We start from the raw sequence: 17,822 nt of genomic DNA, 5'->3' as shown, positions 1-17,822 counted from the left end.
GGCGCCCCCGTTAGCAATCCAGTTTCTAGCCCTTTGCCCCTTACAATTGGGTCTCGTGAGTTAGAAGCTCCTTTGATTTTGACTACTGGTTGTGGTGAGAATCTTTTGGGCCTGGATTTGTTGAAGCGGTTATATGCGACTTTGTACTGTTCTCCTGTGGGAGTGGAGCTTACGTTGGGTCAGAGAGTGATCTCTCCTATGTATTTGTCGACTGATAAGCTCCCACCGGAATTGAGTTCTCTTCCTGAGTCTTTGTGGGCGACAGGTCCCAATGATGTGGGCCTGCTGGATATACCACCTTATGTTGTTCAATTGAAATCCAACGTGCGACTGCCACGCATTCCCCAGTATCGTATCTCTCTTGATGGAGAACGAGCACTATTAGCGATCATTTACGATTTGATCGATAAAGATGTCATCGAGGAAACTCGGGGTAATGTGTGTAATAGTCCTGTGTTACCTATTTTGAAACGAACTGATCCATCCAAGCCTCCTGTGTATCGTTTTGTTATTGATTTAAGGGAAGTAAATAAAATTGTTATTCCACAGTTTCCCGTGGTGCCTGACATTACAGCTTTGCTGACTCTGATTCCAGCTTCTGCGTCATGGTTTTCGGAAATCGATCTGAAGAATGCTTTCTTTAGCATTCCGATTGCTGAGGAAAGCAGAGATCTATTCGGTTTCTCATTAGGTGGTCGCAGCTTCAGGTTTAAACGCGCACCTCAGGGCTACTGTGAGAGTCCATCGATCTACAGCCAAGCTCTTAAAAGTCAACTTGATGCGTTTGTGTTACCGGCTGGTGCGGCCTTGATTCAGTACGTTGATGATCTGTTGGTAGCTGCTGACACTGAACAGATTTGCAAAACTGCTACAGTATCACTGTTACAGCATCTAAGTGACTTACATCACAAAGTGTCACCTTCTAAACTACAATATTGTTGTCAAGAAGTAACCTATCTAGGTCACTTATTGTCAAAGGAGGGAAGAAGGTTGACCCCAGAAAGAATTGCAGCGATTGCTCGAATGACTGTGCCAACAACTCAGAGAGATGTGCGTGCCTTTCTAGGTATCACGTCATACTGCAGACAGTGGATTCCGAACTTTTCACTGTTAGCGAAGCCATTGATAGCTCTCACGTGCAAGGATGTTTCGACTCCTTTGCCATGGACGGAAGAATGTCAGAAAAGTTTTTCTGAACTGCGTGATGCGCTGTGTTCGGCTCCTGTGTTAGGTACTCCTGATTACAGTAAACCATTTACACTATACGTTCACGAGAGAGAGGGTTGTGCGTTGAGTGTTTTGACGCAACAATTTGGTGGTAAGCAGCGTCCATGTGCATATTTTTCCTCGACCTTAGACCCGGTAGCTAGAGCGTTGCCGAGTTGCTTGAGAGCGACAGCGGCAGCTGCGGTGTCTATTCGACAATCCGCAGGTCTGGTCATGGATAATATGCTCACAGTGATGGTTCCGCATGCAGTTGACACTCTCCTGAATCATACAAAAACTCAACATCTGACGAGTGCAAGGTTGTCCGGTTATGAGTTGACACTTTTGGCAAGTCATATACAGATCAAGCGTTGTAATGTGCTGAATCCGGCGACATTGTTGCCGACTAATATGGAATCAAATGATGTACCACCACATGATTGCTATTTACGAACTGAGGAAGAAACGAAGGGTCGTGTTGACCTGAAAAACACTCCAGCATTGATAGACCCCGATGGCACTTTGTATGTTGATGGTTCATGTTTTAAGTTGCCGAATGGCGATGTGACAACTGCGTATGCTGTAGTGACGTTGAGCACGGTTGTGGAGACTGCCAGATTGAGTCAGAATTCAGCGCAAGCGGCATAGTTGATTGCGTTGACAAGAGCGTGTGTTTTGTCTAAGGGAAAGCGAGTGAATGTGTTTACTGACAGTCAATATGCGTTTGGTGTTGCACATAGTTTTGGTCGATTGTGGAGAGAAAGAGGATTTATGACATCACATGGTATGAAGATCCAACACGGACAGCTCGTGAACGATCTTTTGGATGCACTTACATTGCCTAAACAGGTGGCGATCATTAAATGTAGTGCGCATCGAAAGGTTACGGATGATGTTGGTCGTGGTAATGCATTTGCGGATGAGATTGCTAAGGAAACGGCTAAGAATCTTGCAACCCGAATGTATGTTGCGAGTTCAGTGAGGTGGCCGGCGGAGACTGGTATGTGTGAAGACACTTTTGAGAGCGTGAAAGCAATTCAGAATGAGGCCACTGAAACTGAAAAGACCAAGTGGAAAGAAAGCACGGGAAAGTTAGACATGCATGGATGTTGGGTTGACTTGTCGGAATGTCAGAGGTGGATGTTACCGGATGCATATGTGCTAGCTGTTGTGACTATGGCTCACGGTTTGTCACATAGTAGCGCGAAAGGTATATGTAAGTTGTTGTCCCCTGTATGGAAGAATGATGGTATTGCTAAATGTGCTGAGAGAGTGGTTAAGAATTGTATGGTGTGTTTGATGCATAATCCTGGCAAGGGCACCCCCACTCCACCCGGCCATTTTGCTCCTCCTGCCTGTCCCTTTGAGGTTATCCAACTGGACTTCATCCATATAGAGAGATGCAATAATCTGAAGTACGTTTTAGTTGTGGTTTGTGCGTTCTCCAGATGGATCGAGGCCTATCCTCTTAAGGATAATACTGCCCTGTCCACAGCGAAAGTCCTACTGAAGGAATACTTTCCTCGGTATGGAATGCCACGGATTGTGTGGTCAGATAACGGAAGTGAGTTTGTGGGAAGCGTGATGCAAAGTGTGTGTAAAGGCCTTGGAATTCGAAAGAAATTCCATAGCGCCAATCATCCCCAGGCAGCGGGTTTGGTTGAAGGGTACAATGGTACTCTGAAGCTGAAACTTGCGAAGATACAAGCTACGACTGGTTTGTCATGGCCTGATGCCTTGCCTCTGGCTCTCTTATCGACCAGGGCGACTGTGCACTCTCGAGTAGGGCTCAGCCCATATGAGATTGTGTTCGGCCGCCCTGCAAACATTTGGGGAGTCCCGAGGCCTAAGGCCTTTGATAGTCTTGAGTATCCAATGTTAACTGATTATCTTCATGATCTGACTGCTAAACTGAGGTTAATTCATCAACAGGTCTTTGAAGCTTTACCGGCACAGACAAAGGGTCCTGGACATCGGCTCCAACCGGGTGACTGGGTTGTTACCCGCAATTTTGGCAGAAAACGCAACTTGGAGCCGAGATTTGTGGGTCCCTTCCAAGTATTGCTGGCTACAAGGACTGCAGTTCGGTTGGAAGGCAGAAAGAACTGGGTGCATGCCACCCATACCAAAAAGGTTCCGATCCCTTCACCAGCAGACAATTGGGTGAGAACTGGTATAGCGGCAACGGAAACCGAGACCCCTCTATGTTTTGTGCCGTTTAGTGATGCTCAACCTGTAGGAAACAATTCATTGCAGCCAGACACATCTGTTGAGTCGTCAGTTTTGGAGAACTCAAGGTCTGAATTGTCATCTTATCGACTGAACACTGTTTCACAAGTTGAACAATTATTTGAAGAGCAGACTCGACCTGGAAGAAGTCGATATTTTCTTCGTTCACATGACAAAGACTAATAAAAAATGTTATATTGTCCTTTACTGTTGCCACGAACATTAAGAACAATTGCATCGTTTACTGATTTTCGAGTTCCTTTTCATGTGTGCTTTTTACAGCTAAGAGATTTTTTTATTAAATTGGGTGTTTGTTTAAGAAAACCTATCATCCGGGTTGACCGTAGAGCCGTGCGGGTACTTCCTTCTGTTTAGCAGGTTCCTGACACTAGGTCGGTTACTTTTTGTCGATTCCTGGGAACTCCTGGGAATTGATAATCGCTACTCAGAACGAAGTGCGTCAAGGACGTCACGGACGGTTTCTAGAGGATGGCGTTCTCTGAGCTGTTGGAAGTAGAAAAGATGTCGGCGCAAAGATCAAAATTGCATAAGATTGTACGAACAAAATGCTTTTTGTTTCAGGTATTCCTGCTGTTTCTGACTGTTTCTATGCTATTGGTGGATGGAGTGTATTTTGGAATACAGTCGTTATTGCCTTCCATTTCACCTACTTTTTCTCCTAAACTAAGTTCTATTACCACTGTTTCCCCACATTCCTTTCATCCTTTGCCCCAACATGAACAGGTTAGACGAGCGGAATTCATGAATAACTCCTTCGTTCAACTCCTACATCAGCATCAGTTGGTGATGAATACTACCAACTGTTGGGTGTGTGGGTTAATGCCACATACCATGGATAGGGGTATTCCGTATTTGGTTCTCCCTTACAGCTCCCAGGGCTCAGCTCGAGCATTCCAAACTATGTTCCGTAGTGCACTAGATTCCTACCCCAGTCGAGAGCCACGTTCTGCAAACTTCGGTCCTGGTCCGTACCACAAGCCTTTGGCGATAGCGATTGCTGATTTAGATAGAGATATTTTTGATGCATCGCTTATTCCAGATGAAGAGGTGCAAGCATATAAGGATCTGAGTGAGGCTGAGTATAGTATGTCAGTGGGTGATAGACAGCTTAAGAGCTCGTCTCCAATATGGATCGTACCTCACCTTGGTAATTTCTGCTTGAAAGGTCTTGGTCGAAATCCGAGAGCTCAACTTGGGAAGAGTGCTTGTACTGATACGTATGTTCTACCGATGCTCTCTTCCCCTGTTTTCTTGACTGCCAAGGGTACCTATTTCGTATGTTATGAACGTGCATATACATGGTTGCCCCGTGACTTCTCGGGTACCTGTTATATTGCGAATCTTTTGCCACCGACTTTTACGGTTGCCTCAGACTATCACAAAACTAGAGTTGTGAGAGGCGTTATTAGCGAAGAGGACACTGCCGGTCAAGAAGCAGGAGATTTCTTTAAGGGTTTCTTGCTGTTTTGGGGACCTATGGTTAATAGTAGGAACCTGAGACAGTTGACCCGTGTGGTAGAATTGACTGCTAACATAACTGCGAGTGCTCTTGGTAATTTAACAGCAGAACTTCAGGCGGATAGACTCATGACGTTGCAGAACCGTATGGTTCTAGACGTTGTTCTTGCAGATAGAGGTGGTGTGTGCAAAGTGATCCATTCGAGCTGTTGCATTTTCATCCCTGACAACGCTCCAACTGTTTACCAAGCCATCTCGAAGTTACATAAGATCTCCGAGTCCATACACGTGGACGAAGGTAATTGGACACTTCTAGGATGGTTTTGGGGCCTGATATCAACTTGGGGTTGGAAGATTCTGATGATCGTAGGGGTTGTTGTAACGTTTCTGTTTACGTGTTGTCTTTGTGTGCAGTGTGGTCCTGCCTTATGTGGTCTCTGTGCTACAACGTGTATAAGACGGCCATCTGTTACCAAGGAGACATTGATGGATAGAATGATGTTCCAGCAACAACTGAACGATTTGATGAATATCGAAATCGATTCTGATCTCGACTAGTGCTTGCCTACATGAGGGCAAAAGGAGCGTATGAGGTTCCGTGAGAATCGTAATGACATTTTTGGGTTTGTTCGAATATGGACGAGTTTGGTATCTACGAACCGCAAATGACGAGTTTAGTGGGTGTACGCGTTTTCGCTACGCTACTATGTACGGTTCGTCTCATTCCTGGGTGTGTCCATCTGAACCCTCGGGTTCCATTTTAGATACGGCATCCATTTTGTCTCTTGCCCTCAAGTAGTCAGCGAACAGACACTGTCTGCTTCGTGACCCTGGGATTCCCAGGCTTTCGCGGAGGACACGTGTTCCTTTGAAGGTGTCTTTATGATGAGGGGGATGACACTGCAAGAACAGATGGCTCCGCTCGAGGCTCATCTTGCCGTGCTAGTCTATTGTTTCAGTTGTGCATGCATTAGGCACGAGTCCTTTGATCCTGCAATCAAGTTTCCGATATTGCTCTCTACACTCTTTTCCAATCTGTTGTGCGTCCTTGTTTTTCCTCTGCACCTGTTTCTGTCCCTTCTCCTAATTCGTTTACAGTCAGAATGGAATGTGCTTAATGTGGGGATAATGTGCTTTTACAGTTGGGAACCGGCAATGCTGCTGTAATTATGTTCCGGGCTTCTGAAAACATGAATGCGACCCTTTTGAAGTTTACTGTGGGAACTGAGTTGTAACCTTTTGTTTGCCATGTTGTTCAATGACGAAAATGTGTATAAAAGGAGCGATCCACTTTTGCAATTTGAAGCAGTCTCTCAGAACCTACACGTTGTGTACTTCTTGCGATTTCTGTATCCCTGCAGTAAATAAATACTGATCTTTGACGCCGCAGGAAGTGTCCCGTGTCTCTGTGTTTTGTACGCCGGAACAGGTAACCCACGAAGGTTTCAGGTGTTGTCCCCTGGCACCGCTGGGTCTTAGAATAGCCCAGTCCTTCACTGTGTGGTCCTCCTGGTCCCCTGGATCCAGGATCATTTTTGTAATAATATGTCTGACTGCTTTAATGTTTGTATTGGGAATAATGTTTATTCTATGAGAGAAAAGTTCATCTGAGCAGTTGAAAAATATTACATTTCCTTAATAATGATTAATACTCTAGCCCTCATAAAGGAAACACTTGAAAAGTCTAGTGAAAATGTTTTATTAGATATGTGCTGTTGACTATTTTGATATTGAAATTGATGGTCACTGAAATGCATAGGAGCCTTGAAAATGTTTTTACTGGATGGTTCTAGGATTTGCTTAGGACTAGAAAGCTAATAGTTCTGTTTCTGATAATAGTAATTACTCTCTCCTGCTATCTGTATGACCCAATGCTCTGTTCCCTTTGTACTCCTGCTTATACCTAATACATACAAGCTTAACAATATTTAGAAGGAGAAATGCCCACCTAGCAATGAATTAGGATATTGATAAATTTATGGGGGGGAAAAAAAAAAAAATTAATGTGCATTTTTTTTTGTTTTCCTACTGGATTATGGGAGATGTCTTCAGCTAATGCTAAAAGGGTCCTCTGTTGTAAATTGGCTGCGATTGGATTAGCATTAGTGGAATCCATCTCGTATTTAGAGGCTATCTTGTCCATTTTGTGGAATCCATTTTGTATTTCTGGCAGCCATTTTGTTTTCCCTTTGCTCTGTTTAAAGGACTGGCTATACTTAGACTCTGCTACTCTGCACATGCGCAGAAGAGTCTAACTGTCCATGCATCTGTTTTTAGTCTGTAGCTGTCAGGTTGTTTCTACCAGAGTCAGCAACTGCTAGCTCCTCCTTTACTGTTGACTGTGCATTTCTGTATGACCATCTATGTATGTAATTCTCCTATATGTGCTTGTACCGCCCTCTTTTTTGAGCCCCTGTGTGGGTATAAAAGACCCATGGTTCTTCTACTCTGTGTGCTACTTCACTCAGTACCAAAGGGTGCTGTTTGAATGTAGTTTCACCTCATGAGGTTTTATTAAACTTTGTATTTTCTATTCCAGTTTCTGTGCCAACTTCTTCCTATTGGTCTGAGGACTCTGTGCAGAGAAGGGCGAACCCCTTGCACTGGTAGGCCTAGCTGAGGTCACCATCAACAACCTGACTAGAGACCCCTTCGGTTCCAAATGGGCCGAATATGCGCCAGAGAGCCACAAGCTCAATGAATAACTGCAGCATGTCTTCTTTTAAGGCCTCAATCTGCGGCAGGGTCGGTAATGGCTTGAGAAAGTCAGGGCGTGTCAGGGTCAGCTGAAGAATTGGCTCAGTGACATGCAATGCATCTTGCATCTTGATGCCTTAGCGCCTTCTCCTTGGAGTCGGGGTGGTGGAATGGGTTGAGTCTCACTTTGCTATTTTATCCTTGCATTTGGACTTCACCTTACAGGAAGTCGTCGAGTGGGAAGTGGAACGGTCAAGGGAATGGGCCAGAGATCGGGCCCTCGAATTGGAACGGGACGTAAGCAAAGGCTGCAACCTCTTTTAGTTTTCACTGACATGCAGCTTCTCTTCTCAGTCTCGAATCGCCTTTGTATGTATGAGGGTGCATTTATCACATGACTTAGAGTTGAGTCCCAGGCCCAAGCACCAAAGACATGCCTTGTGACAGAGATGTGCTTCCTGTTAAACCTTTTTGAATCCTCTAGTTTGCAGTGGGTATCAATCTCTAGCACACTGTGTGTGGTTTGGAAGTCTGAAACAACAAATTTGGCAGTGGTGCTCTGGATCAGTGTTTAAATGTATGGGAAGAAAGGAACTGCTATCAGTGTTCAGGGCTGGGGCTTATAAGTAGCTCCGCTCTGTCACTTCTGAGGCAGTAAGAAGTGTACATGGAGACACATGGTGTCAACTAGCAGCTTGCAGGAGTTATGAAAGCCAAATGATGAATATTCGACGGTGAGGAATCTGTGGCTAGACATATCCATTAGAAACTTCGCTTTAGTATGACAGCAACGATTATATCTCATATACAAATTATAAAAGGAAAAAAGCAAAATGATAAATTTGGTTGGTGCTAAATTTAGAAGGGTATTTTCCTTTTAAAACTTTGATCTTTACCTTCATTCTTTTTTCCAGGGTGCCATCCTGTTGTCCATCCCAAAGACAATGTCACATCTGGGAAGAACGATATAACTGTATTGAGGAAACTTTCAGCATCCACCGCTTGGGAAGATCCACCGGGGCCAGGCAGAATGTCGGCATTAATCCAAAGGGGTCTCTTCAAGGATATCTTCCTTTCTTGCAAAAGTATCATAGATGGTTTCACTGCTTCCAAACTGTAAGATGAAATATACTTAAATTCACACATATCCCTGCATGGCAAATTACGCTTCAAAAGTACATTACCCCCAAAAAAGCTTCTTATTCATTATACGTTTCAAGTCATTTACTTGCAATCCATTTGATTGTCCTATATATAGACATTGTTTTCTTTATTTGTGCTAGGGCTTCGTTGAAACTTTTCATGGGTCAATTATAAAAACATACATGGTGTTAGACTCTCATTTTAGTTGCCTGCTATCACCTCATTATTTTGCCACTCTGGGAAACAACATGCAAGAATCGGTGTTTGCACACTGCTTCCCACATGATTTCTCCCAGTCTCTCACACCTGCACTGCGACTCTCATGCACGAGAACACAACTGTAGGCCCACTTGTAATCAAGACCATACTATAAAGAATGAAGGTTCTGACAGTCAAACACAGGCTTGGCTGTTTGAATTTAAAGGATTTCTTATTAAGTCTTCCTTCAATACTCAGGCCTAAAAATGCAGATTAGCTTGAAGCCAGAATCGATATCACTAATTCATAGACCTCTCATTTGCCACAAACTGTTAAAGCAACAAGTGCCATAACCAGATTAAAAAAAACTGAAAATACAGTTGCTAATATTGAAATTAGAAAATATTCCGAAAATATATGTAAAAATAAGAGGGAAACTTTTTGCTGGAAAACCTTTGAAAATCTTGTCATTATGCCAGCTGGTGCAGTCTTCTTTTACAATTCCGAGAACATTACTATTGGTTTCAAATCTGTGATACACTTTACTACCGAATCACAAAATATTTTTCACTGGCAATAACACATCCTTGGTGTTAAATAAGGCAGAGCTGGTACAACCACCTTTGACAACGTAAAAGCAGGTTTGTGGACGTGAAAACATATAACCAGAATGTTTGTGCATCATTGTTGTTTTAAAGTTTGTTGTGGTGGTGATGTTTTGTTTTGTTTTTTATGCTGTTGTGTTTTGTGATGCATTAATGCATTGTGTCATTGCGGTGTTGTACCATGGTTACTGTGTTAAATTCGGTTTTGTTGTATTGCTCTCTGTTATGTTTTTTGTTGTGTTGTTAGTTGTATTTTGCTCTGTTTTATGTCACTGTACTGTGTTTTGTTGTTTACTGTAGAGATGTCAACGGATGCTGCTACAATCACAGTCAAATGCAGCACATACTTTTAAAGTTCCGGTGATAAACAATCAATTACCACTGTTTAAGGATGTAAAATACTTTTGCTTGAACATTTCAACTATTTAAGACACCAGTCAGCCCAGTAATTAGGCACTTTCAGTGCTAACATTATGAAAAAGCCACTAGTCTTTACTGATGTTATATGAAACTGCATCTATTATAGTACCCTTATGGTGGTTTGTTATGATCAAACCACTGCATATCTGTAACTTTATGCATACAATGAAACTGAAAAAAGGAAGAGAGAATCTGGTGGCACTTTGAGATCCGCACCATGTTCTTTTTAGGTCCAAGCCCGGTTGCAAAGACATAGTGTAATTGTAGTTGTATTTATGTAGCGGCTACTACCCCTGAAGAGGCACTGAAGCACTTTTCAGCAAGTAGCATGGTACTCCGGAACCCAAAAAGGATTAGTGGTGGATTAGTATAGGGAAATATGAGTTCATTTGAGCAGGGGACATGCAAGTCAATTATGTGGACTGACTAGAATAATGGCGGGATAGAAGAGGGAAGAGTCTAGAAAGTGTTATATGGAAGATCATAGTAGTAAAATGAGGTTTGAGATGAGTAAAAGGCGAGATGAGGAGGGAAATGTCTCTAGCAAGGGATTTTGGAGATCAACGTAGTAAAATGAGGTTTGGGATGAGTCAAAAGAGGGATACATGATATTGTGGCTATGCTAATAGCTTCCCAAGTTGTAACTCACATTTCCTGGCTATCGATTTGCTGGCTTTATTTGTTTTAGGCTGTCCAGCCTGTTTTGGTCCCTCCCGTGGAGCAAAGGCTGTTTACCAACTCTCTGACTAGCTCATTGCATACTCATGAGGGCTCACTTTTAGGGAACTCTTATTTTCTTTTTCATAAAGCACTCCACAAGAGTACATGTGTTTTCAGTTGTTTCCCTTGTATACTAGTTCACAACAGTGAACGTGCTGTATTTCTTTCAAAAAAGGTTTCCTGCCTCCTATATTTCTACTTGATGGATTCTACTAATCTCTGCCACTATCAGTTCATTAATCTTGCATGCCACTGAGGAATAATGTTGTAACTATGAGATTGTGTATTTTGGTCGGTGCTCTTTATGAATAGCATAACTTAAACAATCCTCTTCCTCATTTTTATGCCCATACCCTAGGTGCTTAAAGTAGGGGAGTGGGGGGTGCTGAAGCATCCCCAGGACAAAAATGCTGGAGTTTTGATGTTGAATGAGCAATAAAGAGGTCTTTAAATGTTGTTTTTATCTTGTGACATTTGTTGTGCATTCAAAGACAGAGGTCAAATGTCAGGATCTGCCTTCCAACAAATTGCTGTTTATTCTAATTAAAGGGAGCTTGGTGTTTACTTTTATTACTCTGAATGCAAAGTAAGAGGATTTATGTCACAATCATGCTGGGTACTAGGAGTGTGAAAAAAGTGTTGGACTTTCTTTTTTCTAGCACTCAACAATATTGAAATGCCTGTATATGAACTGTACAAATATTTCAAATATATCAGAAAGCACAAATGAAGCATATTTTTTTGTAATTCTGAAGTGTGGTGAAATCAACGATTTTAATACAATCAAAACAAATCAATACACTAGGTGATGCAATTTTCCACATATTATTATTAGTGCACTGTATGGTTTTAACAGTATAACTGTATGCCTGTGCAAATGTAATGTAATTTAAATGGAGAATGTGTTGTTTATAAATGACAGTGTGCTACCATACCATGCTTTAGTAATATATTTGTGGCAGTGTGCTCCAAATTGTACCACCAGCTACATACTATACCCTTACCACTAACCTGCTGAATACATTGGCTACACTTGTCTTTTGTGGATACTTGGATTTTTCAAAATCCGTAAGACTTCAGTATGGTAACATTAATGGCAGCGTGCCTACTCTTAAGATGAATCCAGCACCACTGGTGCATGCCAATTTCAAAATGTCAATTCATGCGTGAGCCCTTGCTGGGACACATCTTTTCACCTATCCTGTTTCTACGCAGGTCTTGAGGAAGCAGCGTACTGGAATTTAAATAGCATTTGCTCAAATATCTGGTGAGCACTTCTCAACTTTCACTTCAGGGCTGATTTTTAACTCACAAATACTGAAAAAGACTGGTCTTCATCAGTGAAGCATAAAGACTTATCTGTAATACACATCTCAACAAAACATTATAAGATATTTTAGTTGGATCAGCTGAAAACAGTGCAGGTACACAATCAAACGACTTTTCACAAGAATCTAAACTACACAGTGTCGGGGGGTTAATTTGTGAAAGAGTTTTTATAGCACTTGCTACCCTAGCGGAGCCTATTACTAAGCATTTTGCAATCTCATAATGTTTACAGATGAATGACCAAAGAAAAATTAAATTGTGAAGCCTAAGATTCTATTTCATTCAAATTCAATACCCAAGTTACTTCCTTTGCACACTTATCTCACAAACGGTAGTGTGTGGTAGCAGGAAAGCGACTCAGCTACAGCTTAGCACAGTATTTTCAAGTCTGTATCTCCAGGGGCATAATTTAGAGGACAGTATGGAATGAAACCATCAAAATAACTCCTAAACTCACGGTCCACATCATGTACATCTTTCACTTCACCTACACCCACCTTACATCAATCTGTGCCCTCACCCCAACCCTGCTGGCACCAATGCAGCCCTTGGCCAAAGAACAGACCATACTTTTTGACCCCTGGGGAAATGTTTGTGAGTACCCATGGGGTACAGAATAAAAATAAAAATAAAGTAGTGGTAAAGCCAGTAGATCCCAAAGGCGAGACCTATTGGCTTTGCCAGTGTTTGTGTTCTACTGCATGCTTTCCTCCCAAAACGTGAAACCAGTGTGATTCCATCCCTTCAATTAGTTCACACAGTTCTTAGTTATTGGAATCTATACAGACCTTTTTAGGCAGAGAAATGAGACGGTGCTTTAAGTGCTCTCACCTGCTCCAAGCTGCATTTAGTTCACTCTTGTTCTAGGCTACACTCCGCCTCATCCTGTGAGGCATGAGGGGGATACTAAATAATGTTTTCTGCATTCAGCTCTTATCTTTCAACTATCAGTGCTCCAAGCATCTGCCCCCAAAAGCCTGATTTATGAACCACTTCCTGAAAGCCTGAAGTACCTGACTGCTAGTGCAGTTTCCTGCCATGTATGGTGTGACTGCCTAGTGTGGCATCCTGCTTCAGCTGCATCCTCCTTTGTTCTAGAGTCTAGCTTTGTTTCTACATGTGCCTCTGCCTTCCTCGCTTACCGACTGCCCCTCAATCACGTCTTGTTCCTGGTGGGTTTCAGCCTCGCCATATTTGCTAATTTGGCAGCAGCCTTCTATCTTTGCAGCCTTTTCAATGTTTAGTTCTTCTGTCTCTTTGATTTCTGATGATTCCACACTACCGCTCAATTGACATCAATTTCCCGTTTTCTTCAACTCTATGGAACAAGCTCATGTACACAGAACATGATTTCATAGCTTGTATGGGTTTACAGCAAATTATATTTAGCTATACGAGAGCTAGCCGACTAAGAGACCCATTTTGAAGCAACCCTTTAGCTCTTTTAGCTGGGTAGTATTAAACAAAGCTTCTAAAATATGCAAAGATGGTATATACAAGGAATGTAACTATCCTCCAGAGAACATGGCAGATCGGGAAGAAGGCTTCATAGTAAAGAAACAACAAGTGGTAAAGAAGCCAAGCAAGCTGTACGATTAAATCAAATGTGCAGCTAACATTAATACAAATTATGTTTTGCAAAATAATATAATAAACTCCACAAAAAATGGATGAACTCGGACTTAAGGATAACCCTGGCTGTAGATGGGTTGTGTAGCATTTATATGCTATTCCTGGGTGCTTATGATGCATGTTTTATTGTGCAAATGAACAAGTTATTTACCTTCTGTAACACTCTTTCTGGTGGATTCTCTATTTAACCACAGATTCTTCTCCTTGTGAATGTTCCCCCCAGTTGTCAGACTGGATCCAGAAACTCAAAAGCATTTGTCCTGTGTGCTGGTAGGTGGCATCTGCAAGTGACTAGCAGGTGCGCTGACATCAGCTGCTTTCGAAGGCTTGTATACGTCTTCAGAAGCGCAGCCAATCAGCAACTTGGTTTGACCATGTGCAGATATCTAGTTTGGGACTATTTTAGATGGAAAAAGAGTCAATTTCACAGAAAGGGAACGGGGGAGGGTCTCTGAGAAATCTGCTGTTAGACCGAGTATCCACCAAAAACATAGTTTCGGAAGGTAAGTAAGTTGTTCTTCTGAAGGTTACTTCTAACTGCAGATTCCTCACCTTGTGAATAGATACCAAACCAGTACCTCCCAAGGTAGTTGGTCTGTGGAAGATCAAAACAAATGACCATTCAAACGGACCTAACTGTCAAGGCAATAGTGCTTCGTGAACGTGTGCACCGACGCCCACATAGCTGCCTGACCGACATCCAGGACAGGCACTCGGTGTGCTAGTGCAGTAGTAGCAGCCTTGGCTCAATTGGAGTGACCCTTGATCCTCCAGTTGGCGGCTTCTCAGCTAGCACATAGCAGATTCTTATGCAGAGGAAAACCCACCCAGAGATGGTTCTTTTCTGCACTGCCTTGCCCTTCTTTGCTCCTGAGAAACCCACGAAGAGTTTATCGTTCATCAGATGGTCGTTGGCACATTCAATGCAGAAATTGAGTGCTCTCTTGGGGTCTAAACAATGGAGTCTCTCCTCCTCTTTCGAGGGAGGAGGTGGGGCAAAGAAGGTTTGAAGGGTAAAAGCCTGCCCAACATGGAAAGGTGTTACTACCTTCGGCAGAAAGGCAGCTCGAGTTTTCAACACCAGCTTGTCTGGAAAGAAATGTTGTGCAATATGTCTGAACTGAAAGTGCCTGCAACACACTCATGAAATGAACTGACATTATTGTGACCGGAAAGACCGTTTTCAGGGTCACAACACATAGTCGACAACTGTGCATTGGTTCAAATGGGGGGCATTTGGAGAAAATGTTTGATCTTACCTCCAGGGTGGGTATGTGTCAAAAAGTACACATTAAAGTGGTTTTGGGGTTAGGGTTGTTGGCTGGTGGTGGTTGAGCTGCACAGTGCCCCTGATGCTCTGCACTTTGTCTCTGGAAGCCGATGCCTTGTCCACAAAATGGCTGAAAAGGTTATGTCAGAATTTGGTGTTGCAGTACTCAAAACCCCTGTTGTAACTGTAGTCACAAAAGAGGCAAAACTGCTTTTTTTTTTAAACATATTTTATTAACTGTTTATATTACTATCATTACTTTCAACAATGCACAGCGAATCTGCTGACGTAAGTTCTGTAGGATTGTTCACTTCAAATACCATCCCAACTGTTCAGCAGATCTAGAAACAATAGAATGACAACATTTAATTTTCCCTCCGTCCCACCCCTCAAGCTCTCCACAGCAACGCTGATGTGCGTCTACTTATCATGTATGCCTATATACATCCTCAACTATTCTGCAGTGTAGAAGGTTAAGTATTATTAGGTCGATACATATGTCTATGGGGGTTGAGAAGGAGTAGCAGCTACATGGGTAGCCTCATTCTTATCGTCATGCCCATGTAGAGAGGTCATGCTCTATTCGTCTCTCCCTTCCGCTTAATGAGTCTCCAGATTCAGATGTATTAGCTCATGTACTAATGTCTCCCAAGCCCTGGCTACATCAATGTGTCTCAGCCCTCTCTTGGCTTCCCTCATCAGAATTCTTTCTTCACATTCTGCCCATTTTAGTAGTTTCGCTTTCCAGGTTGTCACTTTTGGGCCCCTCACTGACTTCCAGTCCTTGGTTATTTCCTGTTTCACTAGCACCCAAGCTAAATCCTGGAATTTGCTAGTGACTGTTTTTTGTTGTGTGGGGGAATCACCCTAGTAAGCAATAAGATGGTGAGTAAGGGATCTCCTTGTCAATGACCTCTCCCACTATACTTATCACTCCCTCCCAGTATTCTTGTAGGTGTGAACATGTCCATAACATGTGTAGAACATGCGCTTGCACTTCACCGCAGCGGGGACAAGCTGCTCCCTCCACCTGAAAGTATCTACTTATGCGTTTGGGGGTCAAGTAGGGCCCATGAAGAACATAATAATTTATCAGTCTAAAATATGCGTTCCTGGATACCTTAGGGGTCCCGACTAGTATATTGTCCCAGTCCTTTGTTGGTATTGGGGTACCAAATTCCTCTTCCAATTGACGTCGTAACGCTTCCAGTGGGCGCAACCCATCTGCATGAAGTACTCTATAAAGGCAGGAGACCGCTTTAATGATACCCGCGGATAAGGCTATGTAGTAACAGGACAGTGAGGGTGGGGGTTCTGTAGAGCCCATCTTCCAGTGTTTCCTTATAGCTGTCGTGAGCGCTCTATGCAACAGGAAATGCCCCCCTGGTATCCCAAACTCGGTGCGGAACTCCTCAAACGGCAGGAGCTTGTTGTCTCTATAGAGGTCACCCATCTAAAAGAGGCAAAACTGTTGAGGAAATTGCCCGATAGGAGCAGGCAGCTCCAAAGAACATGCTGTGGCAAAGTCTGTTTTCTGACCAAAGAGGCAAGAGCTTTCAAATGGCAAATCCATTAAATATGTATAGACATATATAGACATATCTGGAGAAGCCTGAAGATCTTATCCAGGTGTGGCACACGAGGACCCAACTCGTGCCCATTGCCTGACCTAAGTAGTCAGTTGTGTCGGGACCAGACCTAGTAAATTTTGCTGTATCCTGGTCATCCTGTATAATTTGGACTAAAGACGTCCATAGGTCCTCTGGAACCGCAGGCAGGATTTGCCCAACCGCATCCCATAAAGCATGACTGTAGCTGCCTCTGAGACAACTGGCAATGACTGAGCACAAAGCAAGACTAGAAGAAGAGAAGGTAAAATTGCAGGCGCTACAAATAGTCCAAAGGAAAACTATTAAATATTCGTGAAGTTTCTACACCCGAAGGCCTTAAATCAATCAATTTCTGCCTCTTCTGATTTGTGTGACAAGTTGCCAAAATTCTTTATTGAGAAAATCTCAAAGATTGAGGCTAACCTGCGACTACCCATAAACTGGTCTATAATGGAACTCACACTGATGGCCCCTCCCTTCCTTTGCAGAGGGGAGCTCCTTTATTTTAAAGACATTACTTTAGAGGAATCTGAAAAGGCCATCATGGGTTGTAAATCAAGTTCTCTTTCTAATCCTTAGCCCATCTTCGATTCTAGCCTCTGTAAGTAAAGTGGCCAATCCCATTTTCAATCAGATTTTCAAAATCTCCTTGTGGACAGCACAGCTTCTAACTAGATGGAAGGAAGCCAAAGCGACTTCTAAAAAAGCCCACAACAGATCGGTCCCGGCAATCAATCTTTGTCCTATGCCTCTCCTACCGGCAGGCTCTAAAATGTTATAAAAGCTGATTAACATTTAACTTTCAGAACATTTGGAAAGACTCAGGCTGTTACATACCTCCCAGTCAGGCTTTCGTCCTACGCATATCATAGAATCAGCCATTCTCGAGGTTGTAGATTCCATCAAGCGGACAATAGATCAAGGAAAAAATGCAGCCTTGATATTATTAAATGTTTTTGCGGGATTTAACATCATCTTCCACCCCTTTCTTCTGCAGAGACTGAGAGACATTGGGGTGGGAATACAGATGCTAGAATGGTTATATTCCTTTTTTTGGGAAACAGAGGTCAGGATGTATGGAAGACACCATTTTCATTTGCCATCAGAACTCTTACCCTTGTGCGGCCACATGGCTCTTCTCTGAGCCCAACTTTGTATAACATCTATATGACCCCTTTGGCACCCCTGGTGGAGACATTTGGGGTAAAGGTAATCCCCAAAGCAGATGATACGCAGATGTTCCTCTCATTCAAAAAAGAATACTCGGACACCCTGGAATCTTTT

General features: G+C 42.9%; 1 protein-coding gene across 1 annotated transcript in view; it reads right to left on the bottom strand.

Moving 5' to 3' along the window:
- Positions 1-17,822, bottom strand: part of FAM151B (family with sequence similarity 151 member B) — a 520,233-nt gene that overhangs the window by 152,084 nt on the left and 350,327 nt on the right. The window contains exon 4 of the mRNA XM_085632400.1: positions 8,508-8,725. Coding sequence (XP_085488526.1) covers positions 8,508-8,725 — 218 coding nt within the window. The remainder of the gene's footprint in view (positions 1-8,507; positions 8,726-17,822) is intronic.

This window comes from Triturus cristatus, chromosome 2_1 (assembly GCF_964204655.1).
Source record: "Triturus cristatus chromosome 2_1, aTriCri1.1, whole genome shotgun sequence".
Classification (NCBI taxonomy): domain Eukaryota; kingdom Metazoa; phylum Chordata; class Amphibia; order Caudata; family Salamandridae; genus Triturus; species Triturus cristatus.
Note: the sequence above shows the minus strand (reverse complement) of the source record. Positions and strands in the feature narration are given on the sequence as shown.